General features: G+C 45.8%; 1 protein-coding gene across 1 annotated transcript in view; it reads right to left on the reverse strand.

The window, feature by feature from the left end:
* The window catches only part of Nos (Nitric oxide synthase), a 452800-nt gene that overhangs the window by 45408 nt on the left and 382943 nt on the right, over window positions 1-24449 (reverse strand). Inside the window, exons 11-15 of the mRNA XM_072287201.1 lie at window positions 20494-20582; window positions 18996-19140; window positions 17591-17695; window positions 14424-14491; window positions 5759-5872 (exon numbers count right to left, since the gene is read on the reverse strand). Of these exons, the coding sequence (XP_072143302.1) occupies window positions 5759-5872; window positions 14424-14491; window positions 17591-17695; window positions 18996-19140; window positions 20494-20582 (521 nt within the window). The remainder of the gene's footprint in view (window positions 1-5758; window positions 5873-14423; window positions 14492-17590; window positions 17696-18995; window positions 19141-20493; window positions 20583-24449) is intronic.

Consider the following 24449-nt stretch of genomic DNA (forward strand, 5'->3'; position numbering starts at 1 on the left):
CACAAAAATCCTCCGCAACTTCTATCTCGCGGCGGTTTTCATAGAGAGCAAGGGCGTTGAAAGGGCGTCGTTGCTGGGGGCTTGAGCTAAGACCCCGTAGGGTACGCCACACACGGGATAATGGCTTGCGGGGGTCCAGTGACTCGCAAAAGCATTTCCATCTTTGATCCGCTAGCTTATCAATTCGCCGCTTTATCTTCTTTTGCATGCGCCGAGCTTCTCTGAGGTCAAGAATTGACTTCGTGCGCCTGTACCTCCTTTCAGCTCGCCGACGTAGTGCACGAAGCCTTTCCAACTCAATGTCATTCTCTGTACGCTTTGATGAATGTGTGAAGCAACGCGTGCAATCTTGCATTGCGTCAGCAATTATTTCTTCTAATTTGCGTGCAATACGTTTCTTGCATGTGTCTTCTACACGAGCTTGAAAGACTGACCAGTCGATTTGGCGAGATACAACCGGTAATGCGGCGTCTAATCCATCGATTCTCACATAGGTCGGAATGTGATCACTTCCATGGGTTTCAATATCGGTGAACCACTGCACGCTCGAAGTCAGGCAACGTGACACAAAAGTCAAGTCAAGGCAGCTGCTGTACGTTGTTCCTCGCAGAAATGTCGGGCTTCCGTCGTTTAGAAGACATAGGTTGTGGCCAGATGCAAAAGATATTAGTGACCTGCCCCTCGAGTTTATCCTGGAGCTTCCCCATATATGGTGGTGAGCGTTGAAATCCCCTGTTATTATCCAAGGACCGGAAGTAGCAGTCATGATATCTTCTAGACTTTTGCTATCAAACTGACTGGTTGGGGATAGGTAGACGCCAATAAGAGTAAAAGACAGCCTCTTCTTTTTCACAGTAACACAGACATATTGGTTACCGTCGTGTGGCGCTACGGGTTGGGAAAAATACGTAAGGTCTTTGCGGATGTAAACCAAAACCTTACTACTTCGGACACACGTGGTTGAAACAAAAGGTTCATACCCTGATAGTCTTATGGAGGCTGATAAGTTCGGTTCACAGATAACCAGTATAGGGAAGTGGTTGTCAAACACGAACTGCCGCAACTCCGAAATACGTGACCTCAAGCCTCTCGCATTCCATTGGAATATGGAGGCACTTCTGACATAATCCCGGAACGATCGCTGTTGTTGTCGATGAGCCGTGGTTCCGCTGTAGAAGCCCTCAAGCACTGGACTTCTGAAGGCTCTCAAGAACCGGATTGATGGCATCCAGCACTTGCAACGCACTTCGAGCTGTTGGTGTCTGTAGCTTGTCCAGGAGAACACGAATAGCACTCATCAGAGAGCTTATCATGACAACAACTTGTTGATCCTGGTCTGACAATTTATCAGGAACAGATGAGGTATCCCTTGCTGTAGAGCTCTGATTTCGCTCAGTAGGGGCATGTAGCCGCGGGAGTGCAGGCCAAGCGTCAGCAGCCGTGCTGTTCGATGCACCTGTGTCCTTTGAGCTGACTGCGTTTGGCCGAGGCGGAAGAGCGGGTGGTAATGTCCGCGGCTGGCGTTCTGCAGAGGCTTTGGAGGTTCTTGATCGACGTCGGCGACGTGATCGTCGTCGCTTAATAGATGCTGCTGCTTCTCGGTGAGACGAGTGGTCTCTAACCATTTTTTTTCAATATTGCCATTTCCTTTCGTATCAAAGGGCATTCCTTCGAGGATGCATCGTGAGGGCCGCTACAGTTTGTGCACTTCAGCACATTGGCCTTGCACGTGTTAGTGGTGTGGGGCCCAGTGCAGCGAGAACAGACGGTAGTGTTCTTGCACACACTACTCACGTGTCCAAACTTCATGCATTTCCAACACTGCAGCGGTTTTGGTATAAATGGGCGAACTGCGTGTCGAAAGTGGCCCACTTTTACATGCGATGGGAGGGATTCGCCCTTAAATATGATCTTCACACACCGTGACGTGCCGAGACGAAACGCGTTTGTGATGACGGTGTTTTCGGTAGCCGGCTTGATTAAGATCGACAGATCGGAGTCGACAATGGTCTCGTCAACATCGTAAATTACGCCAGTACTGACTTGTTTGCCCAGCGGAATATGAGGGCGGACTTTCATCCCGTCAAGTTCCGTGACATTGCGCAAGGAATCCAACGCAGCTGCGTGTTCTACGTCAATCGCAAGGACGTTCTTACGGGTGTTCACTCTGATGTCTTTGATTTCATTCGGAACTAGCGCCTCTAGATGTGAAGACACGGCTTGCCTGTTGAGGCGCCTCAGGTTGTCAGTGGCGAGAACTGGCGCGAACAGGATGGTCAGCTCCTCGGTATTGCGCGAAGATCTCACGGTGGACTCACTCGAATTCGATGATGCGCTGAGAAATCTTCGCTTTGCTTTAACAGGACCTGAGAGCCTGACTGCAGCCATATAGGGCCGAATTCTGAGAGCTTTTCGTTCGAAAGTGCTTCTTGCTGTTGGCGGACCATCCTTCGCAAACAATATGTCTAGCATCAGGATTGGCTCGAACTTCCCCTTACGAACGATTTTATAGCGTAAGAGGTTTTCGTGAAAGCGTGCCCTATAGCTCTCAGAATGCTGCACCGTTGTCGCGGTTTAAAATCAAGCTCTTTTGTTCCAGTGTTGTAGAGCGCCTATCGTGTACTCCGGCTCTCTCCGAAGCCACAGCCCATTTAACGGTGCTCCAACAAAGGCGATCTACTTATTTTTATCTTTTATTGCATCGCTACCGCCGACGCAAAAAAAAAAGAAAAGAAATGTTGGCTGACATTCAGCCCTGTACGAAGCACTATCTAGGCGCGACGCTCTGGCCCAAAACTGATAAGGGTTTAAACATAAAGAGAGTGGCCATCCACCCTTCTCGAGCGAGTGACCTGTAAATTGAGCGCAAGGCAGTAAGACATCAGAAGCGGCGTTCGTTTTGTCGGGTATTCGCATTCGTGTCGATTCTCAGTTTTCTCTCCTACTGTTCGACGCTTTCAACTACTATACTGCCCACAGGGAGGCGCCATCCTCTTTACCGCTAGCGAAATGGCACCAATCATCTTTGACTTCGCATGTAAGTGCATAGATGTACAGTCTTGGTTAAATGTTTCCGGGCCGCAGCTTGCACGAACACGCTGACTTCGTGCTCTGTAGTTGGTAATGTACTGAATTTTAAGAGCTCTAAGCTTCTGAAGAGAGACATGGACATTATTGCTCACCATTCGAGGCTTTCAAATGCCAAAATGAATTCAGGAACCCCCGCCAGCCGTGTGAAAGTCCACGCGTTTGCCACACGTTGTTGCCTGGATACTTTTGACAGGCGAATGTTTGTGGGAGAGACATACTGAGAGAAATTGTACGAATGTAAGGGCAACTTATAGGAATTCGCATAACCAAACATACTGGGAATATGGACTTGACCGTTTATTCGCACAGAAATTTAACGGAGCGCTGTTGCGATTTTTAAAGGCGACTGGGCTGGGTGCGACAACCTTTAATTGCGCGGTGAGCGTTGTTGTGCATGTGAGCGCTTGCATCACTAGTTATTATTTTTCTTGTCCCGTTCCTACTTCCTTTCCTACTCTTCTCCCACTTCCCAAATGCAGGGTAGCAAAGCAGGGGCAACCTGATTAACCTCCCTGACTTCCCTTTGCTCTCCCTCTGCATAAAGTAGTGGTTGTTTCAATCTTTCCGGCGAATACTACTTAAGCGCTACTCCTGACGTGACAGCTAGGCGCACGCAGTCGCTATTGTTACACTAGTGAAAACAACAACAACAGGGAATTGGCATTATGCTCACCTGGGCGAAATAATATTGCAATGCAATACTGCAATGCAATGCAATATTGCAATACCTTTGGCTCCCTCCTCAGAAGTTCTGCGCAGCGCATACGATCATCATCATCATCAGCCTGTTTTATGTCCATTTCAGGACGAAAGCCTCTCCCTGCGATCTCCAATTACCCCTGTCCTGCGCAAACCGATCCCAACTAGGGCCTGAGAATTTCATAATTTCATCACCCCACCTAGTCTTCTGTCGTCCTCGACCGTGCTTCTCTTCTCTTGGCACCCATTGTGTAACCCTAATTGTCCACCGGTTATTTAACCTGCGCATTACATGGCCTGCCCAGCTCCATTTTTTTTCTCTTAATGACAATTAGAATATGGGCTATACCCCTTTGCTCGCTGATCCAAACCACTCTCTTTCTGTCTCTGAACATTATGCCTAGCAGACTTCGTTTCATTGCTTTCTGCGCGGTCATTAACTTGTTCTCAAGCTTCTTTGTCAGCCTCCAAGTTTCTGCCCCATATGTCGGCACCGGTAAAATGCACTAATTGTACACCTTCCTTTTCAATGATAATAGTAAGCTTCCAGTCAGGAGCTGACAATGTCTGCCGTACGCGCTCCAACCAATTTTTATTCTTCTGCGAACTTTCTCATGGTAAGGGTTCCTGTGATTAATTGACCTAAGCAAACGTACTCCTTCACATAATCTAGAGGCTGACTGGCGATCCTGAATTCTCGTTCCCTTGCCCGGCTATTCATCATTATCTTTGCCCTTCTGCATACTAATCTTCAAGCCCACTGTTATACTCTCTCTGTTAAGGTCCTCAATCATTTGTTGTAACCCGTCTCCAGTGTTGCTGAACAGAACAATGTCATCTGCAAATCGAAGGTTGTTGAGATATTCGCCGTCGGTCCTTACTCCTAAGCCTTCCCAGTTTAATAGCTTGACTATATTTCTTCTAAGCTATATATCTGCTATAGCGTATTCGCAGCAACCACTTTAGCAAAACAATCTTCAGTGCCATCAAGGACTCTTTGTAGCGACTTCTCAGCCAGGCTTCATTAGCGCCTTCCGTATCAAAGCCGATGCGATCCTGTTACATGATTCGTAACACCTTGTTGCAATATCATAAGAAGCCAACAAACTAATAAAAATCGGGCCCCTCGGTTAATCCCCTTTCTTCTCGCTTGTTGCAATAAGGCAGATCAAGCCGCGTTCATAATTATTTAAGCACGATAAAAAAACACGATAAAAAGCATGTAGGAACACTATAAAATCATGGCATTCCGATGTTATATTTCTGTTACCAACTGATGGGATAAATATAGAGGGAAGAAATAATCGCGACATATAGTATATGTGATTTTATAATGTATCTTGAGAGACCGCATATCTACCACATGAAACCTTTATCGCGTAAATCGCTGCCTTTCGCGTGCTCAATTATAACTGGACGTTTTCCGCTTTCATCAACATCGATGTCTGTTAACTCTGTTGCAGGTTTGCCGTTCAGCATGACTGCGAATTCAACAACGGGGGCGCAGCTGCTAGCTTGGATGAACCGTTAGCCTACTGCATGCGACATGGTTGTATGTTGATGTCCTACAGATTTTGTGCTTTCTTTAACTTTCTCAAGGATTATTTTGCTGAGTTTAGTCAATAAGTGCTCTTCATCAAGAAGCATACAAACGCCCTGGGGTCTCCCACAAAGCCTAGGTTGTTCGATCCGCATTCTGTCAAGTCAATACCACGAGGTCACGGTACCTTTGCTGCTGAGAGCACCTCAGTACATTGCCATCGATGTGTTATAAGGTGTGGGTTGTGCATAAGAGAACTCAGCTTATTTTTACCAAATGAAATTAAATATAGCGGAACATTGCTTGTCTTCCACCCTTACGGCAACCGTTATATGCGCCGACGACTCTTCCGGAACAACCCACGGAACAAGTTAAGGTTAACTTTCAACTTTGGCATGTACAGAAGAAGTTGGATAGACTGAAACTCACCTGACGTTGCTGAGGGGTCCAAGGTCCGACGCCTCGTGGGGTGGCGGCGGAGAACCGACGTCATTCTCGGAGGCATTGACGCTGTTTTTCCGCACGAAGGACATTGACGTCGTCCTGGGTTGGCAGCACAAAGTCAGGTAGCGCCGTTTCACACCAGCCGTCTCTCTCTCTCTCTCTCTCTTAATTATTTTTTCTGCCCCCCGCCTTCCAATGCTGCTCCTCGTGATCTCAACGCAGCCCTCAATAGGTTGTGTCTAAATTCACGGCTCTCCTCGAGTAACAAAAACGGATCTCGAAGGCTAAGCTTTTTTTCTAGCTGCATGCGCAAAAAGCGATTGCAGGAACCGGAAACACGTCATGACCGCGATGTTTTGTACACCACCTATTGCAATCGTTATTCGGAATGGCAGCTGAGCGAGTTGGTATGAATTTATGGCGGGAAAAGCAGCGCGAAAGTTAGTACACGGACATATGAAGAGACAAAAGCACGCAAGCGCTAACCATGAACTGATTTATTGAAGAGATTCAAAGGCATAGAAAACATGCAGGAGATAAGTGCTCATGAAAGGGGGGAGGGGGGTGGTGAAAGCTAATCCTCAGAAAGATAACCCACTAGTCGGCCCCAAGGGGAACCGTTGTTACACAGCGCTATCACAAAGCACTGTCATGGAAGGACTATTAGTCCTCATGTAGGGCTGCAGAAGTTTGACTACACATGCATCACCCAAATGGCAGATGTGCCTTGTTTCTAGCGGCAGTCTAAGGTCCTCATTCAATAAATACATTGATAACCATGATAGCCAGCCCTGGTGTCGTTCAGTCTCTTCTTAAGTCCATGTCCCAGCTTTCGCGGTGCTTCCCCCCCCCCCACCCCACGGACCGTTAACAGCGCACGTGAGGTGGAAGCCACAAGGTGAACAGACCTCACCAGAGCGACGCAGTAACCGGAGCGATGCAAGGTACTTCGACAGTATCGATTTTTTTAGGACAGCGTTATATGAAGTTATTGGATACAGGAGTTATGGGAATATGTTCTTTTTTTTTCAGTAGGGTTGTATGAGCAGCCATAAATGAAAGGTGTTGGCCACTACATGATGCATACTCAGGAGTGTAGGACCAAAGGTGGTCAGCATGAGTGCAGAATAATATCAAAATTGCCCCTCTGAACCACGCTAATTCCTCTAGCGTCATTCATGCCACAGCAACTGATCTTTACGAAAAGCGTTTTTAACAAGCTGCCGAAACCTGTCCGCAGTCTTTATCGGTGTCTATACATTGTGTAACATATTCGCATATGACGATGAGTAAAATTCTAATAGCCGTGCATGTTTTCCGAGTCCGCACAAAAACATAGGTTATATGACAAAGGGCACAAATTACAGGTGCACAATCAACGCTGCCCATACATAGGCCGTATATTATGGGGTCGTTGCTTTGCTAGACCATTCGCACAATAATCAAGATCGATCAATCAATCAATCAATCAATCAATCAATCAATCAATCAATCAATCAATCAATCAATCAATCAATCAATCAATCAATCAATCAATCAATCAATCAATCAATCAATCAATCAATCAATCAATCAATCACATATTTTTTGCGCGGAACCTTTAAGATTGCTATAAAGCTTAAGAGGAAGCTTTAGCTCGGGCCCAACTCCAATGCCGTCTATTGAAATACACGTAAAGTGCAGAAATTCCTTTCTGAGATAAACGCTGCGCCGATTTTAATAAAATGTGTTGCATTTTTGAGAGAAAGTTAAATGCTAGTGTCTGTATAATCGAAATTTTGATTTAGGGTTTGAACTGTATCACGCTTTTAGTTTTAAATTTTAAGCTTAAAAAATAAAGGAAGCCCAATGTTTACAAGTTTGTCCTTTTGCATTAAAAACAGATATCACCATTCTGTAAGCTGGTACGGTTACAACATCTAAAGCGGACGAATTTGATATATAAATTTACAGCTTACGTGAATTTGTTGCAACGTTTGCAGGGGTATCGCAAAAGTCATACTCACATAAGAGCAGTATATTGCAGAGTATATTACAGTATATTACAGTATATCAAATTTGACCGCTTTAGATGTACTATTATATGTAATTTACAGAATTGCGATATCATTTTTATTGCTGAGTCACAGAGTTGTAAACTTGATAGTTTCGTTTCCTGATAATTTGTAATTCCTGACAATTTTTAATAAAAAAATCGACGGCCTAAATAAACAACGTGCTTCCAACAGGCACTAGATTTTAACTTTACCTTTTAAATACAACAAACCTCACCAAACTTGGTGCAGTGGTTGACGAGAAAATCAATTTCTCATTTCCCATGTATTTGGATAGGAGACCTCGCGCTGAAGCTTCCTCGTAAGGCATGCTAACGATAATTCGAACAACTGCTGAGCGCCCTGTGCTGGTCTTGGCAATGACACCATGAATTGAAAGGGATCGCAAAATATCGTGACTAAATGTCATGTATTATAACCGTTTCCCTCAAAAGAATGCATAAATAACTAGATCATTACAAGCTTTGATTAAAGTAACAAATCCTTTAACAATAAGGCCTGCTAGCGTTATTTTATCAAAGTAAATGTATGTAAAATTAACGGCGCGGTACAATATACAACATGGCAGACAATAATAATACTACTATTACTACTAATAATAATAACACCGTGTGCGGTGGCCGCGAGCTGCCAAGAAAAGACTCTAGCTCATGGTCACCAGAAAATTTCGACTTCGATCTTGTCTCTATATATATAGAAAAGGAAAGCAGCCGTAACAATAAAAAAATGGAACGTTGTTTCGATCGCAGTAATTGGGTCAGGCAACAAAAATAGAAGGACCTACAGGACTTACAGTCACGAATATCTCCTGAAACACACGAATAAAATAATAATAACAATAATAAAGTGCACCAAACTTACTGTGAAGCGAGGATTTGGAAGAGGTGTAACAGCCTCGTTGCGGGAATTTTCTGACGTGGCGCAGAAACACGAGATGTGCGACTATAATGCGTTACTCTAGAAGGCACCGATCGAGGAGCTAGCTTGCATGCATGTAAAAAAAATGCTGCCCTAAAGGCTGAGATGCGCTAACCCCGTGTTATTCTGCAAGCGTTGTGTATTAATCGCATCACTCGAGTTGCGACACACATTCCCCCTCTCGTAAGTACTGTGAAATATTAAGTTTTTTTTTTCTGAGTGGATATTTAAACGTCGGGATCGCTGAAAATAAAATTCTACAAATGGGCAACCAGTCGAAGTTCCGCGTGAAATATTTCATAAGGCCGCAACGTAGAGTTGTCGCCACAAACGGCCACGGAAAATTTTGTATCTCATTTACTTCCATCTTTTGTTGCGGCAAAGGGGTGGGGGGTGGGGGGGGGGGGGGGGAGGTGTTCGCAGAGTCTCACCGTGCTCAAAACATTGCGAATGAGAACTCGACTTTGTCACGGCTTCCTTTGGCGAGCGTAACGGTTCTCGAGCAAGGTGCACTAAGCCGACAGTCAACGGCTGCGCGCGTTGCTTTAACAGCTTGCGCGCCGCGTTTCTATACCGCCGTTCCCGCAACGAGCACATGTGCTGGTGTTTTATAGGCCACCCGAACATTGTACGAGGTGGTAGCGGCGCGGTGTACACGCATAGAAAAGTGCAGGCCTTTGCTTATCCCGTTCCGATCAGTTAGTTGCCACTGACATCTGTCGAATAGCTGTGTCTCCTCTGTACAGTTATGCTGTTATAGTGGAGTCGTCGATACATTGCGCCAAGCATTTAGCGGAGAAATCACGCGAGCAGCATCTGACGTCAGCGACAGAAACTGATCGGCACTGATAAGAAGGCTTATCGGTTAACTTCTACAGTGCTAGCACTACCGATGCGCGACAGCTGTGCACTCCAGAACTTGCATGGATACCGCGTAAGCCCAAGCGTCGGTTCCCGTTTGCCCGCTTTCTTGCCGCAAAAGGCCGTCAGCGGGTATCGGGCCAGGGCGCGTATTCTTGGCATTACGCGGTAAGTGAAAGACCTGTGCGATGCACGTCTGTCGAGCGCATACATATGAGTGTTGTTACTCGTGCTCTACGTATACACTATACACACACAAGGAGGAGGGTGACTAAATGTTCTACTCAGAGTGAACGAGTGAGTGAGTGAGTCGGTGAGTGAAAGTACAGACGGTGCACCACAGCAAACACACCACGAATTACAGCGAGAGAGAGAAAGAGATAGTGTGTGAAAGAGAGAAAAGGAAGAAGAAGGAGGAGAGGACGTACAGGAAATCAAAGACGTCGATCCTTACCTAACGTAAGATCTGAAACAAAACAGACACACCATCAAGGTCAACTACAAAAGAAAACAACACACTCGGCTAAGAAGTTACAAAAATAATAATAAAATGGGCTTACAGTAGAGGTAAGTGAACGATTGGAGCGGGCATTGCGTGCAGTGCTTGGGGGAATTCGCGCATGCGCAAGAAGAGATGAAAAGAACGTGCACGAAGGAGGACGCAGGCAGCGTGCGTGGTGTAGCATTGCGTGCTGACTTCATGCACCATGCGTCGCACCGACAACATGCGCTCAAACGTGCTCTTGAGATAGGCAGAAAATTAGTATGACAGGTTGATATAGGCTCGAGAAACATGGGCCCAGATATCGTGAGGATCTTTTTTTTATCCATTCTTATCGCGTTTCGTCATCTACTCGTACGTCGCCGAGCCGTCGTTACCGTTGGAATCTCTTATTGGTACCTTGGGTAGGAAAAAGAAAGAGAGAATAGAAGGAAAATAACGCTTACAAAATTTGGAATCACGTAGTATTACTTAGGCATCGCCTATTCATTCTGTAGTTAATCCTGGTTCCAGGTTGTTTTATAGGAGGTAGCTAATACCCACTAAACGTCGTTACAGTGTCTATGCCGCAAGTCGACGCTCACGAAAGTTCCCTGCCTTAAATTTCAGAGTGAGCATGCCATGTAACATCGTTCTAGCTTAATCTCACGAGTACAGAATATTGTCATGACGTGTCGCGGCAAGAAAATGGTGTTCGGTATGAATATTATACAAGGTGTTTTTTTTAGGCTATGCAGATTTGTTTATAAAAACGTAATAAGAGCAGCGAACGTGGCGTCTTTGGAGACGAGTTCCGAGGCGAGGGGGACATACTTTCAAGCTAATAACGTGAACCTCAGAAGACTCGTTAGCAGAAATTCACTAGATAACTTCTTTATTAGTGTCATGGGGGCAGTTGTCTAAATGGCAAATTTGGAGGCAGTAACATTTTAATGCACGCGATTTTTTTTGTCTTGAAAATTGGACCTAATTCGATATATTTATCTTCAAATTCGCAAGGTCAATCCAGGCAATACCGAGTCTGAGCGCGTCCGCATCCCCTTGCGCGTCAGACGGCATCGCCCCGTAAAAAAAGTGTGGGGCGAAGTTTGAACGATAGCATGACGCAGCAAATCCTGATCCGACACAGAGCCGCACATGCTTGACACATAGAGATATGCTTGACAGGCAAAACGTGTCGCATCAGTAGGTGCCGCGACCGGCCGAGACGTTGTGTTTCAAGCTTCCTCGTCACTGGGCGTTTCGGTCTGATGTGATGGTGGCGGGGCTGCCTTTTGCGTGCTCCCGTAGGGCTCGCTTTCGATGTTGCCTGCATTTACCGTTGAAATTCGGTGATAACGTATCTCGACTTAGGTGCGACATTAAAGATTTCTAAACGCGAGAGTGCATCAAAACGTGACTGCCTTCAAGTTCACCGTTCGAACAACTGCCTCTAAGGCATTAGTAAAAAGTTGTTTCATGAATCTTTGTTCATTAGTCTTCTGAAGCTTACGTAATTAGCAGCATAGTATGTCCATCTCGCCTAGGAACTCGTCTAGAAAACAAAAACAAAAAACAAAACAAGGAGTGCCACGTTCGCTGCGTTTATAGTTCTTTTTTTTTGAAAAAAAACCTGTATTGTTTAATAATAAAAAAAAACACGCCCTGTATATCTTTCATATTGCCATATAGCATATATTTAAATCTTTTTCGACTGTGGCTTCAAGGAATACTAGCTGAAAGCTGGAAAGTCATGTGAAGCTGCAAGAACTTGCAACACGGTGGCTATACCAGGGAAGAAAGTAGCCGTAAACTGCCGAAATTCGGTGTGAGCACCATCTGTTCACTGCACTTAGAAAACTACAGCCACTGTCCTCATGCTCACCCTCAATCAACTTAGTCTCGAACATAACTTTCTGCCGCCTGAGTGCGTTTACAGAATTGATCTATAGCAATCAATGAGAGCAAAATAAATTCTCCTATTTCTACACTGTTCATCTAGTATAACTATTTAGCTCCACATCACAATGTGAGACGCTTGGCATGGTCGAGAGTTATGTCTACCACGATGACTGGACCAGCATTGTCCATCGGACACTTGAGAGTGCTGTTTTTTGAGGCGTAGTGTGTTAGTAATCATTAAGAAATCCAGAACTCGAGTGAAACTCCCAGGCACATTTTTTTTTTTTTTTTTTGCGAGTGGTTAATGCGTCTACCACGGGCGTAAAAGTCAGTGAAGACCAAAGCCTTTTTTTTTTCTTTACTTAAAGCCGCGCATATTCAGGCACTAGTAGAGCTAGTACAAAGCATGGCGTTAGTGTAAAGGGCTATGCTGAGAAAACTTCGCAGGAATGTGGGTAACCGCCCTCAGCTGCTTTTGTGGCAGGTTTGGCTGTAATTCGTTCTTCACATCGAAAGCGGGCCGCCAGCGTAACTACGCGCAGAACAGGTTCTGCAACAGTTGGATTATCCAATCATCCGCATCCAGTGCTGAATGACCGGAGCATGTTATATAACTAGTGCTGACACGGTGTGGCAGGGCCTACGACACAAAAAAAAAGAAAGAAAAAGAAGACGTTTGAGGACAACGTTGGCTAACTGTGCGCGGTCACAGTTCCTTAAAGAACACGTTGAAACCCGTGTTGTGCTTCTGACATGAAAAGTAGTAAACTTGGGTCTTTGTGGCAAGTTAACGAGTTGCACGCCGATTATCTGAACGGTGAAGTCTTTGCGCTCTTACACGACGGAGCTCGATTCATCTCTATGCTACGATGACACTATAGCGTAATCGCGCTCGCGGGTTGACATCCTAATGAGAACTGGAGCCTCAATTGCTAAAATGAAAAGCAGTTTCGTGCGATTACAGCCATGATGAAACCTCGAACGTTTAAAAAAAAATGACATTCAGTTTTCTGCTGAGTAGAACTTGTTGCTGGGCGAGTTGGTTGGGATCTAATGAATACATTGTTGCGCCAAAAAAAAAAAAAAAGGAAAATAAAGACTTGGGAGGGAGGGTACGAAACGACAGATTGCGCTCAATCGTCGTTTCGTACCCTCCCTCCCAAGTCTTTATTTTCCTTTTTTTGGCGCAACAATGTATTCAGTAGTTCTCTGCTGTCTGTGACACTGGTATTTCAATGTCACGGTGACTTTATTTTGTTGTCTTCTATATAAATTTGCCTTATTTGAACACTGTTGAATCCGGATGACGTAAGCAGAGACACGGTTGGCATTCTTCTTATGCAAGGCATCAAGGCCACCACCTCGATTACCTAAAAATTAGTTAGACACGCTACGACGGGCCTGACAATGAAACATTTGGCCTCTAGTAATATCTTGCCCGATTGTGCAAATTTTCTGCTTTAAGAAGCACGCAACGATTTCCCGGAATAATATTATACAGTCGAATGCACTTTCTACGCTGACAAGTTTCAGGATTGTCAAAGTGGTCGACGTTGCCGATGAGCTTGTTTGAAGGTGCCCGAACTGTATCTGAACAAATTTCACTACGTTACGAACAGTTAGTTGCAAGTAAGTTCGCAAGCACCGCCTATACGCTCCTCGAAGCAGCGCTAGGCGTACTGTTTCGTAGTATCATAATAGACGCGTTCAGAAAAGCATATAAATAAAACTAAAAAAAGTAAGAAGAAAAGCGCGAGTGTTGGTAATATATGGTCCCACGGGGCCAATGTTCTTTTCATCTTATCCCGGCATCTCGCTGCTCTGAAATATCGGCCAGAAAAATTCGACGACTAATAGAGCTATGCAGGCGCGCAGTAGTATGTAGGCCCAAATTCTTCATGCAAATCGTCGAAAAATGCTAATAAACTCCCAGAAGGAGAGAACAGCCAGCGACGTCCCGCGATATTAATCGCTCAAGCTCAAGCCACGCGCAGCAATGCACCAAGAAAAAACAATAATAATAAAGAGTGAAATGACATCAATCAGTTAGGAGAAACGAGCAAGTAGTAAATCGTGCTTCTGGGATTGCGTAAGAGTCTCCGAGTGGTATTCATATTTGCTTCGCTTCTCATTTTTTACACGCTGCTTCTTAAAACATTCATGACGTCTAGGAAGAGTGCCCCGGGATGAAGCACACAGGAGAAGGCAACTACATTTTCGTTTTTTCGCTCGAGTCAAATAAGCAAGAGCCATCGAAAAAAAAAATTTAAAAGCCAGCTGTTCCGTTCAGAAGAACTCAAGAAGGAACCAGAAATAGAGAATAGGAGGCAATGTATAGAGAAGCGAATAGGATGAAGCGAGAAAGACGAGTATATAGGAGAAGCAGTAGAAGAAGAAAAAGGGCGAATGATGCCATGACATTGGGAGTACAAACCTCGGAGTCGTACCCTCCGGTCCGAAGGGGCTGCAGCTCTTCATGACTTGTAGGTTTCGAGCGAAGACCTGTTTGAAAGATAGGGGGAGAGGGGCACGAGGAAATAACGAGAAGAATAAAAAAAGAAAGGAAATGTAACTAACAAAAACGTTTTGCATTTGTTGTCTGTACGAAAGATCCTCGAAAAGATATAGTAGAGCGGGCGGCGGGGGGGGGGGGGGGGCACGGTAATCTTACGAGCGATAAGCAAAAGAAAAACAACAAAAAGAAAAGAAATTTACGCTAACGGGCACAAAGCCTTGCAAGAAGAGACACTGAAGATCGCTTCCCGTAGTGCCCCGAGGGTCAGTTTGACGACGAGAGAGAGGGGGAAGGTCACAGAGGCCATTGTCAAGAAGAACTGCGCCGTCGCCTTTCTCTGCCCCGTCTCTGGCAGCGGCGGCTGTGCCGCGCTTTCGATCACGCGACTGATCGTTAACGACTTTTATTGCTCATCGCTTGTTTCTGTTTGCTCATGTCTGGGAGGCAAGGCGACGGCGAAGGAAGGTGGCGGCCGGCGCGTTTATCAAGGGGGCGAAAGAAGAACGCCCGCGATACAACACGCCCCCGCCCGCCCACCTCATGAACGAATGGCTCATCGATAAAGGCGCGCGCGGTGCTCAGTTGTACGGTAGTAGTACGGCAGTACGGGGACAGATGTAAGCGACGCCGTCGATTTTCTGTTGCGTGTTGCATCGACTCCGTGCCCTCCTGCACTCACTCGCTTGTTCTATTTTCTTCCTTTCTTGGCTTTTCACCTGTTTTATCGTTGCTGTTTGTTTCTTGGCATCTTCAGAAACTCTCGCCTTTTTTTCGTTTTTCCTAGCGCTGCGTTCTTGCGCGAGCCGACGGGGACAGGAGGGGGCGTGCCGTTTTTATGGTGGCCGTTCCTGGCTCTTGCAGCGACGTCGTCCGTCCCAGAAAGAGATACGCGAGACAACGGCCCGCGTCGTATAGAGCCGCGTTCATTCAGGAAATCCCCCTTCCCGTGGCAATCTCTTGCCGCTGTTCCCTCGCTCTCGCGTTGCTTTTGTTGACGCTGGCCGCGCCAAAACAAACAGCCGGACGACAGGCAGACGCGAGGCAATGACCCTCAGCTCAACGGGCAAATGATTTTGAAAGGGATCATTGTTCGAAGAAATTACGACCGGGGGCTTTGTGAACTTCAATCTGTGCTGTTAACTTTGAACTACAGCAAGCTTACATGACCAGTGCTATTTTCTCAGATTTGCTGAACGTATACGGAGTGGGTGGTTTACGGACGGTTAGTTTGGTTAAAAGAGTGTTTAAACTGAGAGAGCGGGCCATTACCTATGGCTACAGAGATATAGTGGTATGGTAAATTTGATCAAAAGAAAAAGCCGGCTTTACCCGCAAATTACTACAGTGGAGTGAATTATCGTAACATTTTTCTGCCCCTTCAGTTTCCTAATGGCTCACTGAGAGTCACAACAGTGTGACTGTGCTAAGTGCCAATCAATTTTATGATGCTTCAGGGAGCCAAGTTGCCAGCGTAGACCGTTTTCAACGGTCCAGGATTAAGAAAAGGGGGATTAGAAGTGCAATACACCAGTTAAAAAGGCACTGCGACACTATTCGCTTAAGGCACTGGGCATTGCAGAGTCATCAAGTTGCATTCTAAAGGTAATCGCGCCTGCTTACATGTCCTACATTGTCAAAACAAATTGGGAGGCGTAGCAGAGGAAATGCACCATTCAGCTTAACTGCAGAGCGACAGCCTAGAAAAAAGAAGCAAGTAGTGACGAGGGTGAATGCAGGAACGGAAACTAGGACGTGTATTTATACCCAGCTCATCAAATATGGCTACTGTCCGTGACGCTCGCGGTTAAAGGACTTTCTATTCGCAAAGCATGACTCAAAGGGTGCCAAGAAGGCTTTTGAGTCTTGACTGAAAAGCTAGAAAAATAAAAGCAATCCGCGCTGACAAATACTTCGCCTGGCACAAATGCCATATTTACTAGAAACAGTGTGCAATTCCGCTGTGCTACGGCGGCTTAACGGCGTGACAGAGAGATAAGAAGAATAAAGAGGAAACACAGGTGGAAATGCTTACAAGATTCCTGCTGGTTTCATACATCATAAGGCGGAGTGGGTAAGAGAGCAGAACGAAAATTAGAGCTGAAAGCGTCAGGTAGTGATGCGCGCGCTCTCACAATAGCGGGCGCGGTGCATTCAAACGTGGTCACACGGTTCGGTGGTCCTTAAAGAACATAGAAGGGTCCTGGCAGCATTCTGCGAGGATAACGCTGTAATTCCACGTATGAGCACCTCCTGTTCTGTAGGTCGTTTGTCGCCCAATGACCGTTGGGCTTAGCACGCGCAGAATGTCCCTCATTGCCAAAAATACGGGCAGTGGAAGAAGACGTGTTCAGTAACCTCGTCGCAATTGCAAAAGTTGAACGGAGCAGTGCCTGCTTCCGCTTTTCTAAGCGGCATTGCAAATAGCGTGGTAGAGGCGGAGATTGAAGAGAGGGAGAAGGCAGTGATGACTTTATGGTGTGAGTTGCGCTGGTACGTAAACAGTAAACATGGAAGGGATAAGACCTTGACACAGACAGCGCACAAGGCCTACATCCGTTTCGCGCTTACGTGTCAGTGTTCCTGTGTGTGCCTCCTAGAAACACACAATATTACGCCATAAAATCCTGCCATAGCAACTATATGACCCTCGTCGAAACATTTCTGAAGCCAGGGATGTTACCCAAGAAAGCGTCTGGTTGGCTATCCTCGCTCCGCGAAGGGAAAAGGGAAACACAAAGATGAAAGAGATACGAGAAACAAAGAAAGACGCGGTGAAAAGCCTCGTAAAGCTTTAGTGCCATCAATTGATATATGGATACATAAGTGCCACTTGCTGTCCTTGGCGGCACTGCAGCTGCTTAGTGCGCTTATTTCTGGCAAACGCGAAACTTCAAGATATCGCTCAGGAAGGAAGCACAAGTAGTGTCATGTGATTCTTGCATGGGGTTCCTGTCCACGCTCGACCGTGGCTATTTTCGCGCTATAAATAAATGTCAGCTTTCGAAGTGTGCCGAGTCTTTCACAGGCTCCGTAGGACTGGGCAGACAAAGCGGACATCTGCCTATAAAATCCAGCGGAGGACATACCTCTCCGTTCTCGGGCGGTTCGCCATTGCCAAAAGTGCTGGAAATCACAAGCAGCAGGGGCTCGAATTCCAGGTTGACGAAATCGTAGTCTTCCATGCACTCGACCTGGGAGAAGACGCAAAGAAGCACGCTAAAGGCAAAATGTTTAGAACTTCTGAAACAATTAAGGTGAAGCAGTGCAAAGAATATACGCGAAACGCCGTGATGTCAGTGAGATTACCAAATCACTCGGACTTATCAGAGAGTGAAAGTCTCTTCGCAAAGAAAGCTGTACGAAGTCAAGAACTATACAGGTGCTCAATCATTGTCCCAGTTACATGAGATGTCATATCGAAATGATTTCGAGAATATAATGTCGACTTGAATTTTTGGACACAATCGGAAATCCCGTTTCTTTAGTGCCTCCCACATCGGCTTTGATAAAGACATCCACCGACGATTACGATACTGCCTAATGCGAAAGTTGAGCGCAGCTCTATACGTGTTTTCATTTCGCGATATATTGGTTGGCACGGACAATCTGTCTCGTGCGGCACGTTGTCATCGGAGCGAAGGGTGGGGCGACTGCCTTGCTATGCTGGAGATCGCGAGAGGCAGCGCTTGGGTGACGCGCGGGCGCGATTTACAGCAGCCGCCGCAGACGGACCTCCCGGACGACGCGCGCTATTTTGGCGCCATCTCGTAGCCATCGTCACCGCACTACGCTTTTTTTTCTCACGCTTTCGCCATACCCTTCTCCTCCGCTTTCCGCCTCATGATTCCGCCGCGCCCTCCTCCTTCGCTTTTCTCCTCGCGTCTTTCATCCCCCGCTGCGCTCGGCGTTCGCTCTTTCATCATTTGCTCGTTCTCTCGATTACGCCGACGCCGACGTCCGCCGCAGGAGCTATAAAAACAACCGCATAGCTTCTAGCGTCAACCTGACAAGTTTGCTAAAATGTTTACGTGCTTTCGCTTCCCTAAACAAGAACTGTTTGCACACAAATCTTCTCATACACCATGAAATTGCTTTTACACAAGCTTACACCATGGTATTTCTAACCATTCGGTGGTTTTTACTGGCCACGCAACTTCTCCGCAACGCTATGGGCACGATCAAACGTTTTCGTCCTTCAAGTCTTTTAGTCGTTCTGCTCTCCCGAAGCAAACAAGAGTCTCCTCCAACATTTTTAACGTTTCTCCTGCTATTAAAGTGAGAAATGCAATTGTTGCGTATCATATTCAGATAACTTAGCAGCAAAGGATGTTTCAGCGACTAACCGTAGCCGTTAGTCATATTACGTTCTCAAAGCTCCATACATGTCGTTTGATTAGCGTACTCAACAAAGAAAATCGACCTATATATACGTACGAATAAGTAGCCATACAGATCTATTTGAGGGGTCCAGATCTATTTGAGGGGTCTTACCGACGCGTTGAAACCGTGCAGGAAGATGTCGCATAGCACACGGGCGTAGGTCTCGGACTTTCCCGTCTCGGTGGCGTACAGGATCTTCGCCTTGACGCGCTTTGCCAGGGCTTTGCCATACATGGCTGAGGTGAACTTCACGGCGCTGTGGGTCGAATGACAACAGTGAGCCCTTGAGCAATGATGATGGTAACTGATTATCAGATTATTTCCTTCACTTTCCTCGTGCATGAATGTGATGCCTAACCATTAGTTGTTCGGTTTCTACATTAGCGTGAATTCAATTTTATTGAGCGCTTTTTCTTAAGAACGAAAATTCCTAGTATAGAAAAAAAAAGCTGCTATATTAGTAGCTTGACGACGTTTCCACCCTTAATTGTTCTATGACGCCGTAAACAGCAAACATAAATGTAAATGCGGCTATACATGTAATAACATAATAACAATAATAAAAAGGACCTAGGGCTTTACGTGCTATACGATGACCTGATTATGAGACATGCTGCAGTGGAGAGAGTGCGGATTATTTTGACCACCTGGATTCTTTACCTTGCACCTAAATTAAAGTACACAAACGTTCTTTTTTTGCATTTCACCACCATCAAAACGCGGTCGCCGCGGCTGAGATCGAACCCGCAACCTCGATCGCAGCAGCGCAGCGCCATAGCCACTGGAATACCACCACGGATAATACACATGCGATTAGTTAATGGAAAGGTCAAGCTTTATTATACGTAACGTGCATGTGAATGCGGTTTGATTGATCTGGCTGAGACTGGTTTTGGACAGAGACAATATTAGCAAACGTGGGGAGGGACCCAGTAAAATTAGCGCATCTAGATGAACCCTGTGTCATTAGTTGGTCGACGTCGTTACCGTTGACCAACAAAGAAGCATAAGGCTGTGATACAGATTAATGGAGCATAAGTACAGGTTTGGATACACGTTCCGCCATATAGAAAAATCATTAGTCACACACACACACACACACACACACACACACACACACACACACACACACGCACACGCACACGCACACACACACACACACACGCACACGCACACGCACACACACACACACACACACACACACACACACACACACACACACACTGAACAGCCACATGCATTGATGTTTCGCGATGCTTTGTTTCATACGTCCCGAATTCAGATTTCACTCAGTCGAAAACACTGTAACCGCGGAAAGATTACGTACGGACAATCTACATGACTTCTGCGTTGCAATCAAATTTCATGCAATAACTGAGAAGGCTCTTTGCGAGGCCGAAACAAATTAATTAGATTGAGTGGCTTAAGGTATAGTTGCTGTCGTTGCTGCATTGAAATGATGACGGATCTACGACACGTTGTAACAAACGAACGCAACTTACGCTGTGACAGCTCGAATTGTTTTTTAAAGCCAAGCTTTCCACCCACGAGCACGAGTTAAACGTTAACCACGTAAAACGACAGTTTAGTACTCAAAGTTAGAGCATGCCTGGCAATGTCCTTGAAGCGGAACTTCCTGGAATGCCGTCGCTGGTCGTCCGCCTTCTTCTGCCACACGTGGCTCTTCCAGGCAGGCGTCTGCGAGAAAAATACGAGAACAGAGGTGCCGGGAGTTGCGAGAATATCAACGAATCGGAAGAAACTTTGCAACAATGGCTACATCACGTCATGCTTCCCTGCTAACGTTAACCAAGCTGTTCAACGTAAAAAAAAACAATATTAGAAAAGGAAGTTGAAAGATACATCTATAAGACCTACGGTGCTGATATCGTATCTTGCACCATGTTCTATCAATCGTTATTATTATTATTATTATTATTATTATTATTATTATTATTATTATTATTATTATTTATAATAATAATAATAATAATAATAATAATAATAATATTATTATTATTATTATTATTATTATTATTATTATTATTATTATTATTATTATTATTATTGAACAACTTGGCTAACGTTAGCTGGAGCCCCCCCTCCCCCCTCCCATGCCTGTACATTCGAATATAAGTTTCCGTTAAGCCAAAACACGATGCCTTTCTGCCTCTTCAATCTCTTCTGTTGTCCCAGCCATGTGAACTACTGCGAATGTTGTTTCGCTACTGGTTTTTTGTATACCAGCGCGATGTGAGATACAACTGACGCGTTCCCGTACACCGTGTTGCCGAAAGTAGAGTCCATTTAGGACTTGACGGAACAAGAGGGCAAAGCATGTTCCCATGCGTTTTGATAGCTTTCACCGACACAGTCATTTTACAGTCTTCAAAGCACCGCACCATGTTACCACCACCTTTGTTTCTGTTGACCTGACGGTTCTCCCTTTTCAGTCTGAGGAAGCTGTACACTTGGATGCGCATTTTTGGCGGGCCATACACAAAACGCTGTAATTAATTATCTGTAACACCGTCGAGGAATTGAGACTTTGTACCGTCATTGCGGAGTCAGCAGCTACCTATAAAATGCTAGGCAGACAGTCAGGTTCAGTTATGTGGTTGGGTTATGCAATGAATGCTATCGTACTAATGAAGAAGGAGTCAAAGTAGCGTGATCGCTGAGTTATTACGTAGTGCTTGAGGAGGAAACGGAGTTCCTACATAGGTAGTCGAATATATGTGCTTGAGGTGTGGCGTCAAAAAGTGAGTTCTCTGGCGCAGTACACTTCACTCTGGGTTGCCGTATGCATGCGAAATTTTGGGTTAATAAGCATTAATGAGTCGGTTAGATCAAAAGAAATTGCGTGTACACAACTCTGTAGTGCATGTGAAAGGTCATCGTGCGAGGAAAGTACATTCTTGTGTTATGTTTCTTAACCTAATGGCTTCATCCGTAATCGCGAACTCTTCATTTAGGGCACATTATTTTTTTGAAATCCTGTGAAAAGAAAAAAAAGAAGAGAGAAAAAGGACTGATAATTTGAGACGAATTCGGTTGAGAGCTTTCAATTTAAGAGATTGAATCTTAAGTGTGGCATGTGTGTACAACTCATTTGTATTTAAAATCTTGTGAGTAAAAAAATTGGAACTATTTCTGTTGACAATTCTACCCGCTGTGTCGGCACTTATGTTCGCATCAGCATTCAGTTGCTCGTTAATGCCAGTAGATGATTACACACCTGCGATCGCTATGTGGTCGTTGACGTACAATTATTTCAGTAAGAACGTCTGTCGCTTGTGAACTCTCTCTATTCAGAATGAAGGTGGGCACTTGTAGCAGCTGAGCCGCTGACAAGAATTCTGACACCTTTCACTTTGAGTTACTATTGTCACACACCGTGGTTCTGAAATGCGAGAGTGTATACTGCAACTTGGGTGCGTGTCGAGGAATTCCGCATCGTAAAGATTAACCCGTAACTCTGCGCTGCTGTGTTCATCGAAGCCCTTACGCTGTGCAGGTATGGTACGTAAATGCCCATCATTTCAATGCGGCTGGATGACCGTCTTGCGGGAGTGCCAATTTATTCTGTGCAGTAAGGCTTGCTCTACATGTCGAATAGAGAAAAATAAATTATGGAAATTATGGGAACATGCCTTTTAAGTGAGAAGACCAGTACATATAGTACTCCTTCATTTCATTGTTCCTTTGTCGGAGGGAATCAAACTCCCTTTTGAAACAATGCCACTCTGTACTTGTTGCAAACTACATGCTTCGTGCGATCATAATCAACAGCAACGAAGTTGTTACATTGTAAAAAGACAAAAAACAAACAAACAAAAAGCAAACAAAAACATATATGGCCCCAATGCGAAGGCTCAGACTACTTCCTGTAGCCGCAACGATGCCGACCGTTATATTAACATGCTAGGCCGCTTAAGAGACATCTTAGGAAAGGTCTTGCGGCACCTGGGCTGACCACGATTGCGCGCTCACAGGATCGACCATCCGGCGGTGAGAACGATCTAATCCGCTAATCGGCGGAGCGCAGTTTGCTCCGCATGCAGAGATAAAGCGCCACGAGATTAATTTGGCAGTGATTAACGTCTAACGCCTTGCAAATTGCCCGGTCACTGGGTTTCGCGACGAACGTGGGATGTCCATTAGAGAACGAGTTTCCATACCGAGGAGCGGAGGCTTACCGCAAAGGAGGGTCCCGCATTCAGCCTCAATAGACGGTGCATGAACGAGGATACGTGAGCCTAAATCCGCTTTCCTTTTCAACCTTGCGCGCTTTATTACGGAACCAGGAGAGCTTTCGACAAACGAGCCGGCGTTCCGCGAACCGGCCCCGAACGTTCCGCACAGCCACCACTTTTCTTTCCTTATCTTTTTTTTTCGCGGGCGTATCATTACTGAAACACACGCGCACCCGTTGCCTGTCATGCGGGTCGCCGCGTGTCGGCACGCAAAGGGTTGCGCCTGGCGCGTCGCGGGGCAAATCAAATTACCAGATGCAAATGGCCGAGAAACCTCCGGAGTCGACGCGAGGGCAAAGCGTGTCCGAAGAAGGAATGTCTCGCGCCCCTTCCACAAATCTCTCCCGCGCGTGTCAACCCTGGCTCCCCAAAGCGCCCTTTCCTCGACCGACCCTCCTTGGTCATTCACGAAGTTTCCTCATTACCGTGGAGGAAGCGGGGGAAACGGGGTGTGCGAAGCGCGAACGTGCGGGAATCGCCGTGTTTCCCTATAGGCCGGCCGCGATGCAACCGCCCGACAACCAACCAGACGCCGGTTGTGTGTTCGAAATGCGAGGGTATAGCGTGTTCCGTTCGACAGAAGCTGTTCTTTTTTTTTTTTTCTGTCTTGCTATCGAGGTTCTTGCATGAGAACACGTTCCATTTCAATGCGCGAGCGTCCTGTTTCGAGCGCTTTGTCGTGTTCGGGGGCATCGGACGCTTGTCGGGCGGATGACTACATGCGTCTGTGTGGGCTTGTTTAGAGGTATACGGTCGTAGACAGGGCGAAGCTTTTTCCCAATTCGGGAAGCTGCGGATGTGTTCAAGCGTGTCTTCGTTTATCGCAGCGCCGGCTGAGCATTCTTAGTGCTCCGTGCTAAAATTGCGCGATCTCTTTTGGGAAAACGAACAAATAAAACGCACACACACACACCCAAAAGGAAGAACATACAAACAAACAAGCTGACCGGCTTGCATTTAGGCATAAACCACTGTTCATGCGCGGAAAACGTTCCCTTGTTCTTTCTTACTATTGATTGATGGCTACAATTTCTCTAAGTTCAAATGCCCTGCAGGTTTTCAAGTTAGTAGCGCGTCCAGGCATGTTTTCCTTCAAAACTAATACCTCGCGACGTGACGAACGGCGAAGTTATAACAACTTAGTTCGTTCGGTCACGAAATAAAAAAAAAGGGAAACCGCGTAAGATTCCGTCTCCTTGAACATGTTTGCATGCATATGCGTGATCACAGCGATTATATACCTCGCTTTCCAAAAAAACTAAACGGAAGTGGCCCCATCAAATGGCTTAAGCCTGAATAATTTTAGCGA

This window comes from Dermacentor andersoni, chromosome 3, assembly GCF_023375885.2.
Source record: "Dermacentor andersoni chromosome 3, qqDerAnde1_hic_scaffold, whole genome shotgun sequence".
Classification (NCBI taxonomy): Eukaryota; Metazoa; Arthropoda; class Arachnida; order Ixodida; family Ixodidae; genus Dermacentor; species Dermacentor andersoni.